The sequence below is a fragment of the Bos javanicus genome, chromosome 21 (assembly GCF_032452875.1).
Source record: "Bos javanicus breed banteng chromosome 21, ARS-OSU_banteng_1.0, whole genome shotgun sequence".
NCBI classification, from domain to species: domain Eukaryota; kingdom Metazoa; phylum Chordata; class Mammalia; order Artiodactyla; family Bovidae; genus Bos; species Bos javanicus.
Window position 1 is genome coordinate 27,064,579 of NC_083888.1, and position 14,094 is coordinate 27,078,672.

The 14,094-nt window shown below is 42.1% G+C and overlaps 1 protein-coding gene across 1 annotated transcript in view; it reads right to left on the reverse strand.

The window, feature by feature from the left end:
• Positions 1-14,094, reverse strand: part of TRPM1 (transient receptor potential cation channel subfamily M member 1) — a 100,720-nt gene that overhangs the window by 13,197 nt on the left and 73,429 nt on the right. Inside the window, exons 18-24 of the mRNA XM_061394619.1 lie at positions 13,133-13,252; positions 12,582-12,713; positions 9,652-9,780; positions 6,446-6,697; positions 4,791-4,965; positions 1,982-2,126; positions 103-305 (exon numbers count right to left, since the gene is read on the reverse strand). Of these exons, the coding sequence (XP_061250603.1) occupies positions 103-305; positions 1,982-2,126; positions 4,791-4,965; positions 6,446-6,697; positions 9,652-9,780; positions 12,582-12,713; positions 13,133-13,252 (1,156 nt within the window). The remainder of the gene's footprint in view (positions 1-102; positions 306-1,981; positions 2,127-4,790; positions 4,966-6,445; positions 6,698-9,651; positions 9,781-12,581; positions 12,714-13,132; positions 13,253-14,094) is intronic.

Below are 14,094 nucleotides of genomic sequence, written 5' to 3' on the forward strand. Positions count from 1 at the left end.
TGGACTTTCAGTGATATTAATTAGTAATAAACCAACAGGTATCCAACTGTAACTCTCTTTAGAAACTCGCCCAGGATAGAAACAGAAGAATGCTGCACATACTCAATCCACGATCCTGTTCGTCTTGGTCCCCTTCTCGTTTCTTCCTGCAGCGACGGCTGAGACGCATGATGATAATATAGATGTGGCTTAAAATGATCATTGGTGGAGGCAGGACAGGCCGGTCATGAAATGTCATAATTAGCTGATAACGCTGGAATTTCCACACTTGGTTAGATATTGACTTCACTTCAAAGAAGGTATTGCTTTAAAAAGAATACAGGTTTAGTTAGCTATATTACTTAAAAAAAAATTTTATCGTGACAAAAGTCATATAATATAATCATATTGGACCTAGAGTGTGTCATACAGAATAAAATAAGTCAGGAAGAAAAACAAATACTGTGTATTTATGCATATATGTAGAATCTAGAAAAATGGTACAGAGGAACCTATTTGCAAAGTTGTATTACTTTTTTTAGCACTAGAATAATTATTTTAATTTTAAAAATTGGAGTATAATTGCTTTACAATGTTATGTATACATGTAGCTGATTCACATTGCTGTCTAGCAGAAAATAACACAAAGTTGTAAAGCAGTTGTATTACTTTTGATTGTGATTTCTCAGAACAATTACAGTTACTCACACTGAATTGAAAATATGCCATAAAATGGCCTTTTGGTTCCATTCTAGGAATTAGGGCTGACTTCTAGATGACCTGCCTTTTGGTTTATCTATCAGTGTGGCTTGTCTACATTGAAGGGCGTTTTACTTGTATAAATAATTAAGAATGAAGGGTATTGAGATTGTTATCTCCTACTCTGTTGAAAAACCACACCATAGTCTACTGACTGCTCAGGACATTTTATTTCATATAGTTAAAGATATGAGCCATTCAACTAAGCATTTTGAAGTATTTAAACTTTCAATTCAGTCATAAAACTAGTTGACTACAGTTTTTTGGAACTGAGTTCATTAATTATTGAACATTTTGATTGAAGGTGCATTATTTTGGATATTAGGTTGGTACAATCTTTGTCTTCTTTTAGCTTCCAGCAGAAGGCAGTAAGCCTAGAATTGTTGGAATCCTGATCAAGTGTGTGGTCTACACGGGGTCCTTAGAAAACCCAGTTAACCTCTGTCAACCTTCATTTTCTCATCTGTCAAGTCAGGAGTGTAACCATGTTCTCTCCAGTGCCTTGGTCAGCTCTGAGAGTCTCTATTTCTGTGAGGGATTTTTGTCTCATATTTTTCATCTTAGAAGCTAAAATAGTTTTTTTCAACATTTATTAAACATGGTCACATCCTTAATGCATCATGCCAACAGGGGCAAGTTTTACAAGAAACTGGACTGTGAATTTTAAGCCATTTCTTTCCTAGGTCACTTTATCTTCTATTCAGTAAATGATAAGAAAAATATTTCATGTAAAAAAATTGTACAATAATTGTCATGGTTGTTCATTGGCTAAGTCATGTCTGACTCTTTGTGACCCCATGGACTGCAGCACTCCAGGTTTCCCTGTCCTCCACTATCTTCTGGAGTTTGCTCAGGTTAGTATCCAATGATTGCCACAGCCTATAAAATCAGCTTTGCTTTTGTGCCTCTGATCATGAATTCAAGACTCAACTTGATAAATCTTTCTATCTCAAGAGACTTTCATCTGAGGAAATACTTTCATTAGATTAAAATTCATGCCAAAGTGTTAAAATACAAACTAAGACTGAATTTAAATATATTTAGGTGTCAACTCTTTATTTAGGAATGCATGAAGTCTGATTGTGGTTGAACAAAAAAGACTGCAAAAAAAAAATTTGTATGCATTTGAAAGCCCTAGTGGATTCCATGTAAACGCCAGGCAGCCTCAGAGGTTTCTGAGATTAGACTGAAAATCTGTAAAGTAGTAAATAGTAAGCACATGGTCATCAGCTGTGATACGCACTTGAAAACGGCGATGAGCAGGTTCACAAGCAGGATGTTGGCCACCAGCAGGTAGCAGGCCATGATGGCAGGCGTGAGCCAGGCACCCGGGATGCAAGGGGGGAGCCGCTTGCCTTCCTCATCGTACTGGTTGTCACCACAAGGAGCTGAAATGAGAGTTTGTCTTTTTGTGCTTGATTTTCACATAGAATGGAAAGATTAATAACTGACCTATGCTATTAAAGGACCGATTTCTTTTTTACTGTGATTATTTTTTTCTGATTTCCTAAGCAGTAATTTTCCATGTGAAAGATATCAACTCATACAAAGGAGATAAGAAACTCATTTCTGCACTCAGAGTGAGTCATTCTTAACCTGTCATATTTATAAATATTTTCTCATTTCTGCATTATGTTTTTCAATCTACAGTGAAAATGTATAATGAAAAAAATGTGTTCTTCATCTTTAAGCAGACACATCTGTCTTTATGTTTTGTTTTGTTTTTTTTTTACTGTTAACCATTAGAAAGTGATTGGGTCTTCTAATTATGTAATATTAACTTATGTTGTCTTCTTGATCATGAACTTTGAAAATGATTTTATTATGAGGTAGGAGGTAAGTATCCTCTCTAGGCTCAAGTTCATTAATTGACTATTCTGTGCTCCGTTTGAAAAAGAATCTTTTTTCTCTCTGCTCATTTGAAATGCTACTTTGATCCTATAGGACTTATTTTCTGAAGAAAAAGATACTGCTACTGCTGCTAAGTCACTTCAGTCGTGTCCGACTCTGTGCTACCCCATAGACGGCAGCCCATCAGGCTCCCCGTCCCTGGGATTCTCCAGGCAAGAACACTGGAGTGGGTTGCCATTTCCTTCTCCAATGCATGAAAGTGAAAAGTGAAAGTGAAGTCGCTCAGTCGTGTCCGACTCTTTGCGACTCCATGGACTGCAGCCTCCAGGCTCCTCTGTCCATGGGATTTTCCAGGCAAGAGTACTGGAGTGGGGTGCCACTGCCTTATCCAAAGAAAAAGATAGGATGATCCTAATAGTCAATGAAGTAATATCCATGAATTCACAGTCTACTTATTTTTCACTTCCTATTTAAAAAAAAAAAAAACACTGATACCAGGAAACAAGTATTTGAAACCAGCATACAACTCTGGGTAATTAGCTGAGGAAGAGATTAATTAATACACACATTCCATAGACTAGAGTCATCAATTATGTGTAAACTTACGATTAATTTCCATGGCGTAGACTATAGAGTGATTGGATAGCAGCATTTTATTTTTTTAGTTTTGACAGGAAGGAAGAAAAGAAAATAAGACAGTTGAGAGAAATGTCAAACAAATGATGAGTAATATAAGAATTGTTTTGCTGTCAAGAAATGCAAAGTATTCAAGGGAATTACACATTTACACTTGGAAACAGTGATCTACTTAGGAGAATTGTGCACATTATTAGTTCTAGGAAATATATGTATATATATTTCATGAATATTTATTTTATGATGTCATAAGCAATAGCTAAAGCTCACTAGTTAAAAAGACTTTGAAAAAGACATGAGGCTACTGACAGATGATCATTTTAACGTATAGGTAGACCAATCAAACATCCCCTGTATGCCAACCCAAATACCTTGTCAGCACAAATAAATGCAAAATTACTATGAAGTAATGAGATCAAGAATTGAAAATCTACATTTCCCACTGTTACTGAAAATACCCTCAAGTTTGCCTTTCATTTTCTGTTTCTACCCAATTTAATTAAAAAATATTACAACTTATGTCTAGATCCAGGGACTTTTTCCACATTTATGTATGTTTACTGAAGCTAATATTCTTTTGAAACCAAATTAGATTTTCATGTTCTGGTTTACCAAGCTACAAACACATCCACTAATTGACTCTGAGATAATCATGATAAAAATGTGGTCTGAATCACATGACAAGATGCAGTAGATGGAAGGCATTTGTGTGAACTGGTTATCAGTCTCACCTAATGAAGATACACTGAACAACTCTGCATCTCCTACAATGCAAAGATGTTCAAAACCTTCTATTCTAAAGAAGCTTCTGCTTCTACTGGAAGTAGTAGCCATGGTACTGTACCTGGCACTTTTTGACAGAACACAATATGCAAATTGAAATATGTGGTGTGAATATGAATATGGGTCTGAAGATACTTGTTCACTGGTAATGCAGTAACTGTCCAGGTGAAATCATGTAAGCTCATTTGAACTTCACTTCCCTACAACACAAGAGACACTGTGACCTACCAACTCAGCTTGGGCAGAGCTGGGGCCTGCATTCCCCAGAAATCCATGTAAGATTGCAGCTCATCTCCTCTGCTAACATCCATATTACTGTTGATAATACAAAAATAGCACCTCAGGAGTGAGGAGGAGATGCACAGCTACATGGACAAGGAGTTGTGAAGCCTGAAGAATGGGATGACACAAGGCACTAGTCACCTTCATGCTCACTGTCTCATTTGGCTGAAATAACACCACAAGCTCTATCTCCGGGCAGAAAGAGATTTAGGTTGAAGAAAAATTAGAATGTTGGCATTGGGACCACATTCATGTGTAGAATGTGCTCAAGGGATGTGAGTCTCAGAATTCCAGGGAATGGTTCTCAGAGTAGAAGATTGGCATCTCAAAAAATTTGTATTTCATAATCTGCACTGATTTCTTCATAAAATAATTGGATGCCTATGACAGAATAAAAAATACTTTACTCCCAAATTAACACAGGCTCTTCCATTAATTTGGAACTGATCATCTGCCTTGGGAAGCAGGGAAGAGAATCTTACTATGAATTCTATTCTTACGGTCTATCTGGTCTGCAAACACCTCCCCGTAGATCATCCAGTAGGGCATGTAGAAGATGTTCCGGGCCAGTTTCCAAGAAGGCTCCTCGTCTGGATGCAAGATGGCTTGACGGGCTACTCCAAAACTCATCAGCACCACTAGCATGATGACCACGAAATACAGCATGTCAATCATCTGAGGAGAGAGGAAATGGGCCAGGTCCGCCTGGTTCATTACTGTGTGCTCCCCTCAGAGACTTCATGAGTGCTTGATTAGGATGGAGGAAGCTTCTTTCCCCCTCTCCCTCCCCTCCATGGGCTACTAGTTCTTGTATTCCATGCAACACATACACCTTATTCTAGAATATTGCGATTCCCATCTCCTGCTCTCAATCTTTCTTCTCCTCTCTTGTGTGTGTGTTAGTTGCTCAGTCATTTCTGACTGTTTGCGACCCCACAGACTGGACCCCACCAGCCTTTTCTGTCCATGGAATTCTTCAGGCAAGAATACTTGAATGGGTAGCCATTCCCTTCTCCAGAGGATCTTCCCAACACACAGGGATCGAACTCAGGTCTCTAGCATTGCAGGTGGCTTCTCTACCATCTGAGCCACCAGTGAAGCCCCTCCTCTCTTTTTACCCATAAACAAATTCCTCTAGTAACTACAACTGCAAGTAGAGAAAGGGAACCATTATGGGAAAACAGGAATTTGTAAGAGAAACTCAGGGGTAAGAAGAGGAGATGTCTAAGGGGATAACAAGATGGTGAGTTGAGAGTGTGTACTAATGTTCATTCATTATACAAATGGTGAGTCATTACAGTGAGTAATGCTCTGGTTACTATGGATACTGGCTTTGTGTAATTCTTAATTTTGAACATCCCTGAAGATGAGAGCCCTGACTGGGACTGCCTAGACTATATGTCCCTTCCCTCAAAACCACTTGCCATACAGAGTTATTCCTAAGCTTGAAAGATGTCCTGTCTTTTAGGACCAGTCCTAACACTGAGACTATTTTAAGTGATGTAAGGATGGTTCATTCTTAGTTTCATATTTTATAGCCTCTTCTGGATAAATGTTGCCATGGATTTGTCTTGACCTCATCACCTGCATTGCCTGTGTCCACTCAATGAAGAATCTGCCTACAATGCAGGAGATGCGGAATGCAGGAGATGCAGATTCAATCCCTGGGTTGAGAAGATACCCTGGAGAAGGAAATGGCCACCCACTCCAGTATTCTTGCCTGGAAAATTCCACAGACAGAGGAGCCTGGTGGGCTACAGTCCATGGTATTTCAGTCAACCAGGACTGAGCACTGAGCAAGTTATAGGTTACTCCAGTCTAGAGTGTGTGATCTGAAAACTGTCTGGAGCTGCGGTGGGGGAGTGACTGGACCCACTTGTTTGTCTCTGGCTTCTACAACATGTTAGGAGATTAACCACTGGGTTATTGACAGAAATATATATACATACAGTAGGCCCTTAACTCTTGTTTGTCAACTGGATTTAATTAAGTGATCAATATGTAGAAGAGCTTAAAGCAAAGAACATTTCCTGTAAGAAACCAATTGCTGGGGAAAGATCAAATGAAACATCACAGAGTCATGCCTGAGGCCTGGCCCCAGGTCCTAACCAACAGCCTCTGTGCTTGCATTTCGTCATGAGCCATCAGCACTAACCATCTTTCCGATCATCATCACGTAGGGTCCCAGGTACTTGTTGACACCAAAGATGTCCAGGACACGGATGTACCAGAAGATGATGTCCACACAGTAGATCACGCGGCCGTAGCCCATGTAAGGCTGCTTCTGGAGGCGAAGGATGGCTCCGATCATGAACATGGAAATGGCCACAAGGTCTGTGATGTTCCAATACTCCTGCAGCCAAACTTTTATTTTCTGGCTTAGTTTACCCGGTTCTGACATGAGGATCTGAAAAGAAATGCCAAACAACGACAAAAACAACAACAACAAAAAAAGCAGGGAGAGTGGTTTTAGAAGCTTCACCTTAGAATCCTGGGTATGGAGGGCTGGAGCAGCATTCCAGGGGCTTCCCCTGAACCGTAGTGGCTCAGACAGTAAAGAATCTGCCTGCAATGTGGGTGAACTGGGTTCGATCCCTGGGTTGGGAAGATCCCCTGGAGGAGGGCATGGAAATCTGCTCCAGTATTCTTGCCTGGAGAATCCCACAGACAGAAGAGCCTGGTGGGCTACAGTCCATGGGGTCACAAAGAGTCAAACATGACTGAGCACCTAAGCACAGCGCAGCAGCATTCCAGGGCATCTGGTCCCCTTTCCTGCTCGAGATTTCTAAGTACTCATCTTCTTAGGCAGATAAAATATCTAGAAAGGGAAATTCCACAAGACTCCTTTGGATTCCTAGTTTCACAAACTCTCAGGAAATGCCTTCTGAGTTATGTCCCTCTGGTCGTAATGAAAGCAGCTGCCTTTTGACCCCTTTTCCAATTCTCTGGACATGTGCCGGTGAGCCCGTGTTCCAGAGTTAGTCCAGGAGGAAAACCCTAGAGCAGAGATAAACCTATGTGGTCCCACAGAGGGGCGTCCACCCACAGGAGATGGAGGGACTGGGATAGAATGGGTAACTCAGCCCAGATTCCTTTGTAACTCGGAGATGAGAAGTCAGGGGAAAGCTGAGCTTCATTTTCTCCTGCTTGAGATCTTACTCTTTCAAAGTTACCGCAGCTTAAAAGAACACTTTCTCAGAGGCTTTCCTAGTGGCCCAAAGGGTAAAGAATATGCCTGCAATGCAGGAGACCCAGGTTCAGTCCCTGGGTTGGGAAGATCCCCTGGAGAAAGGAATGGCAACCCACTCTAGTACGCTTGCCTGGAGAATTCCATGGACAGGGGAGCCTGGTAGGCTACAGTCCATGGGGTCATAAAGAGTTGGACATGACTGAGTGACTAACACACACACACTTTTGTCAGCAAAGTGATGTCTCTCCTCTAGTAAAACTGAAAATATTTAACAAGCAGCATGCAGGGGCACACACAAAGCAAACATAGGTGCAGCTGCGGTGTGCAGCAGGGTGGGGTCTTTAAAGGTGGCGCCCCTTTAGTTATGGAGTTTCTTGGTAGGTCCTGGGGACCCCAGGGGTGGAATGGGGTGGTGGCTATTCATAAGCCAACTCAGAAGGCATTCACTAATTTAAAAACTCATGTGCTCTGACTTATGCCTGCTGCTCTCTTTCCTATAACTGAGGGTGGGGGCAAGGACAGTGGGCTCTTTGCAGTAAAGAACAGTGTCTTAGCATAGGGCTGGTGCTCAGTGAGCTCACAGTGGCACTAGAGATGGCACGCAGGCCACTTGGGAAGTCCCTGTTGTAGCATGCGCAGAGTTTGAATGAAGCCCAGCCAGAAAAAAAAAGAAGTTGTAACATTTTAGACCTGGCCCTTTTCATTTGGGGCTGTCATCAGACTGACAGCATCTAATTAGCTCTCCTGGGAAGAAGTTGCCAGTAATAATTTTTCAGTTCAGTGAAAGGGTCAATACAAAAAAATATATTGCAAAATAAATAATACTGTTTCTCTATCAGTGGGAGAAAGAATACGAAATCTGCTGTGTGTTACCTCAAGTTCATTTCTTCTTGGGTGTATTGTTGCTATTTAGTCGTGCAGTTGTGCCCAACTCCTTGCGACCCCATGGACTGTAGCCTGCCAGGCTCCTCTGTCCATGGAATTTCCCAGGCAAGAATACTGGAGTGGGTTGCCATTTCCTTGGATGTAAGCTTTCCCTTTATAAGCTGATATAATGAGCTGAAACCTGTAGGTGATATTAGAAAGAAAAGGACCTGGCCCACACTTTTTCTGCCACCTGCAAAGGCTGCCCTCTCAGATACGTGAGTTTCAAGTCCCCGTGATATGAGTCGTGCATGAACTGGTGTCTGGCCTTTTTCAACACTTAGTTGAAAACCCTGTTTCCTGGGTTTGCAGCAGATGTGCTGGAAGCCTACCCAGAGGTGCTGGAGGCTTCCTCTGGGTGGAGGTGCCCAGCCCCCACCTGCTGCAAGGGCCACTGTTCCCTCCCACCTGCCCCCTTGGGCAATGGGAGCCCTTACCCAGAGGCCCCGCTGGCTGACTCATGTGGGTATGAAACTCAGGTCCCTTTGGTCAAGATGGAACAGACTCTACAGTAGTGAATACACTCAGAGTCCCCTGCCAATGAGGCCAGGGACAGATTCCACTGAAGCCACACCTCCCTCAGCCCTGTCCCCTCTCCGGCCTGACCACCCTGCTCCTTCTCCCCTCTCTCCTGAAAGCTCTCCTTTAATAAACCACTTGCACAAGAATCCCCACCTCAGATGGAGGGAGACCCAGCTAGGACAGGGTGGTTCAAAGTCCTAAGTTACAAGAAAAATGTCATCTCCTACATCTCCCTGTCTACGTTCAACTCCCAGAAAATGGAGCCCCAATTTGTACCCAGTTGGAGTCAGGTGTTTATCTCAGGTACCTGGCAGAATTCCTGCTGCTTTTACAGGCCCTCAGACTTGTTTTTATCACTAAACACCATCTACTCTGCTTTGTGTTCTGATTTCCAAGTTCAGTTTCAGTTTGAAACAGAAGGCATATAAATCTGCAAGGGAACAGAATCAACTTGGGATTGTGACACCCGGAAAGAAAACATCCAGGGCACTTGGGATTTACATGACTCATTTTTGCAATAAGAAGCAATATCTGAGGACTTCTCTGGTGATCCAGCAGTTAGGACACTGTATTCCCATTGTAGGGGGCACAAGTTCAATCCCTGTTGGGTAACTAAAGTCCTGCATGCCTTGTGGCCAAAAAGAATTCAAATAAATAAATAAAGAATCTACATCTGAATTGAAGTCATTGGTGGGTGGGGCTGGGACAGGTCTTCAGAGCATCACCTCGCGAATTTTCTCCAAGGCCAGGCTCAGGATGTAGGAGATGACGATCCACTCCTGGAGGCAAGGCCAGCGCTCCATCCGCACCAGGATGACGTAGTTGAACAGCAGTAGGTACCCCAGGTAGGATATCTGAAAGACAGAGATCGACAGCCCAGAAAAGCTCTGAAACCCTGTTTACAGGGGGACACATCTTCTAAAACAAATTTTCACTTTTAGGTGCACTGACTCTATTAGAGGAAACCTTCCACTCACATCACAGGTGCAGTCAGAGAACCTTAAGGCAGGTTGGGAGGCATTTTGTACTTTAGCATAACATGCACGCTGAAAGTCCATTCTCTAAATGAAAGTATATTTGTTACTACTGTTAGCTTCATGGGGCTTCCCTTATGGCTCAGCAGTAAAGAATCTGCTTGCCAATGCAAGAGATGCAGGAGACTCATGTTTGATCCCTGGGTCAGGAAGATCTGCTGGAAGAGGAAATGGCAACCCACTCCAGTATTCTTCTGTAGGAAATCCCATGGACAGAGGAGCCTGGTGGGCTACCATCCAAAGGGTTGCAAAGAGTCATACACATACGCATGCACGCACATCAGCTTCATGGGGAAATTATGAAGTTGCACAAAATTATGATAAATAGAGAAACTTTGAGTAGTATACTGGTATGCCTTCTACATTCCTGGAAATTGGAAAATGTTACTGACTCCTCCCTGCATTGCTAATTTCCTTCTTGAATCTTCCCACTGCTAATGGACAGGGGAGTTTCAAAAAGGGGGAGGGTGACGATGGGGAATCTGCCCAGCACACCCAGCGGGTGGTCCTGAGGCCCCTTAATTAGCATCCATTTGTCTGTGGTGTGCTGCACCCACAACAGGGTCCCTATCTTTGAGGCACGTAGAGTTGAGTGATACAGGAGTGAGGTACGAGGTTGAGGAAGGTAATCTGAAGATGAGTGAGGTTGATTCACTCCAAAGATGAAGAATCCAGCTTTAGCCCTTACCCCTCTGGTCTAGGCCCCTTCTGAAGTTTTGGTGGTGTGGGTAAGGTGTGTGCTAGCAATTGATCATTTGTGATTCCTAGTCTTTTTTTTTTTTTTTTGATGGCCCCTTCCTGATTGGTTTTTTACCAGGATACAGTCAGCATCCCATTTCTAGTCTTTGCAGGAGGATTAGAGCAAGAGTTCTCAAAGTTGAGTTGCATTGGGAACCCCTTGTACTCAGTCACGTCAGTTATGTTCAACTCTTTACAACCCCATGGACTCTAGCCTTCCAGGCTCCTCTGCCCATGAGATTCTCCAGGAAAAGAATACTGAAGTGGGTTGCCATTTCCTTTTCCAGAGGATCTTCCCAGCCCAGGGATTGAACCTGCGTCTCCTGAGCTGTAAAAGCATGCGACCCCCTCTCCTACATCTGCAGGCTACATTTAGAGGCCCTGGGGAGACACCCAAGGCTTGTCATCCTCCTGGCCCCACCCTCTTTATCCACTTGACCTCAGGTTCTGGGCCTGGGCTCAGAACCACCTGGGCCTCAGCTGGTTCTGACCAGAACAGATGGACAGCTGTGGCTTCAGGTGTGGCTACCAAGAGGTTGGGTGTCCAGGCTCTCACTGGCCTGGGTCCCCATGTAGCCCCGGGGGTGCTGTGCCCCAGAACTCTGCCTCCACCTTCTGCCTACCCACATCCATCGCCCTGTCCATGGCCTTGGACCTGGCTCCTCAGTTTCCATCACCTGCTCACACCCAGTCACTAATGGAACCACTAATGGCCAGGATCTGCCTGAGATGGGCTGTGCCCTGGTACCTGGGACTTCATGAGTAGTCTTGACCCTCCCGAAGACTGCAGTGATTTCGGGAGGCACAGTGTGCCCACCACCCCTGCTAGGACCACCCACAACCAGCCCAGTTTCCTTCAGAACCTTCCAAATTGCTCCAGTCTCTTTGCCCCACTTCTCCTGCCCATCTGCACGTGTAAGACTGGACCATTCTTGCTCCAGGCACAGTGCCCTCCTAGAGTCGTCCAGACAGTGGCCACAGATAGGGCTGGATGAGAGTATGTGGCCACAGTTCGGAGACCTTGATTCGTTCCTCAAATCCAGGATTTCATGCTTTGGATTCAACTCCACTTTGAGTGATCCCATCAGTCTTCTGAAAAATGGCATTTGTGAGCTTGCTGTCTCAATATGAGTCATCTTTATTCATTGTTGGACTAGAACTGTATTTTCCTAAGTGTGTATTACTATAAGACATTTGAAAAATCCTTCTTCTTAAGGAAATAGAATATGATTATTTGGCTTTATGAAATGGTATATTTGGTCTAGAATGATCACATTCCTGTATATAAACATTATCTATCTAGGTCCAATTTTAGTTGAAGATCTGACTTAGTCCCACTTCATGTGCATAATTCATTTTAATCCACTGATTTTTTTAACTTTTTATTTTACATTGGAGTATAGCTGATTAATAATGTTGTGATAGTTTCAGGTAAACATCAAAGGGACTTGGCCATACATATACATGTATCCATGCTCCTCCAAACTCCCCTCCTATCCAGGCTGCCACGTAAAATTGAGCAGAATTTTCCCTGTGCTATATGGTAGGTCTTTTTTGGTTATTCATTTTAAATATAGCAGTGTGTATATGTCCATCCCAAACTCCCTAACTATCCCTTCCCCCGATCCTTCCCCTCTGGTAACCACAAGTCTGTTTTTTAAGTCTGTGGATCTCTTTCTGTTTTGTAAGTAAGGTCATTTGTATCATTTCTTTTTAGATTCTGCATATTAGGGATGTTATACAATTTAATTAAGGATCTTAGTCTCACTTCTATTTGCATAATTCATCTTAATCCATTGATTTTTTTAAGAGGACTTTTTTGAAGAAGAAGAATCATTCTTCTTGATTCTCACACATCTAAAACATGCTAAGGGAGGTCTTACTGTGTAAAACCAGAACTTGACGATGGGGGCGTTGTAGAATTCACAGATCTTGGTCCCAATGGGGACACTTCGTTGCTTTTTGTGTTCGTTCTCTTCGTCCCCCTTTCTGGAGCTGGCATCTGCATTCGCATCCTGAAAACAGAGCAGAGCACATGGCAAGCAGGCTGCCAGATGGGAAACTCCCGGGACCCTAGCCCCATAATCAACAGACAGGCACCTTCCCAAATCAAGGATTATAAAAATGTTCTATATTCTTTTTCTTTTGACATATTATTGTGATTTATTAATAATTGAATTTTTCCAATGGCTAATGACAGAAAACAACAAAATTCTGTAAAGCAATTATCCTTCAATAAAAAATAAATTAAAAAAAGAGAAAAGACGTAAAAGATTTGAATAGACATTTCACCAATGAAGGTATAAGGAAAACAAATAAATACATTACGATGTTCAACCTCAAATGTTCTGTATTCCTTCAGTGTCTAAATTCACGGCAAGAGAAATAGCAACCATTTTGAAGATGAGGGTTGATGGTTGGGGGTATCACTGACCATATTCTCCTCTTCTTTTTCTTTGCCATCCTCATTTTCCTTGGATGTCTGATAGAAGTCATCATAGGTGCGAAAGTCCAAAAACAAGATGGTTGGGGGGAGAAGAATCCCCATGATAACCTAGGTATGATGAGAAAAGTGGATTTTTAAGCTATGAGAACTCGTGAAATTTTTCCCAGTATAGGTAAAATTTTAAATGACGAGCTTCAGCATTCCTCAGTAAGCTAGCAGCCCTGTCTCTGCTCTGATGGTCTGTGGCTTATTCGGTTTGGTACATGGATAGAACTGCAGACACTGAGAAATGTGAACAACCACACATTGTTCAAGATGAACAGCAAGCAGGATGGTGTGGAATCCTAACTTAAAAAGTGAAGATCTTATATTGAGTTTCAAAGCAGGTAGTTTTTTAAAGTAAAATATAGTAGGTAAAAATTAATTAATTAGACCAAAATATTTTAAATAGAAATAACTTAGATGTGAATATATGGGCCAAGAGTTGGAAGATGAATGTGACTCCTGAAAGAAGGATTTGTGAATGTACTTAGTGCCATTGAGCTGTATAGTTAGATAAGGCTAAAATAGTATCTTTTATATTATGTGACTTTTATCACAATAATAAAAAACATTAAAAAACAAAAAAAGAAAAAAAAACCCAAAGGTTTTCTGAAGAAGTAGGAATTCTGCCTCAAGAATGTAATATAGAAATCCTGATTTCTGTATTACAGATTCTGATTTACCAGTCCTCATTCTCAATCATGTGTGTTGATTCTATAAAATAAACAAATTGGTTCTGTTCTTCTGGGAAAATAAGAAAGAAGAACTTAACATGGGCTCAGCCTAGACAGCAAAAGCATCGCCTAACCTATAGATGGAGACCTCTGTCATTTTTTTAAAAAACACGTTTCTGTTTTTATTTTTTAATTTTTTAGCCATGCTGGGCAGCATGTGGGATTTTAGTTCTC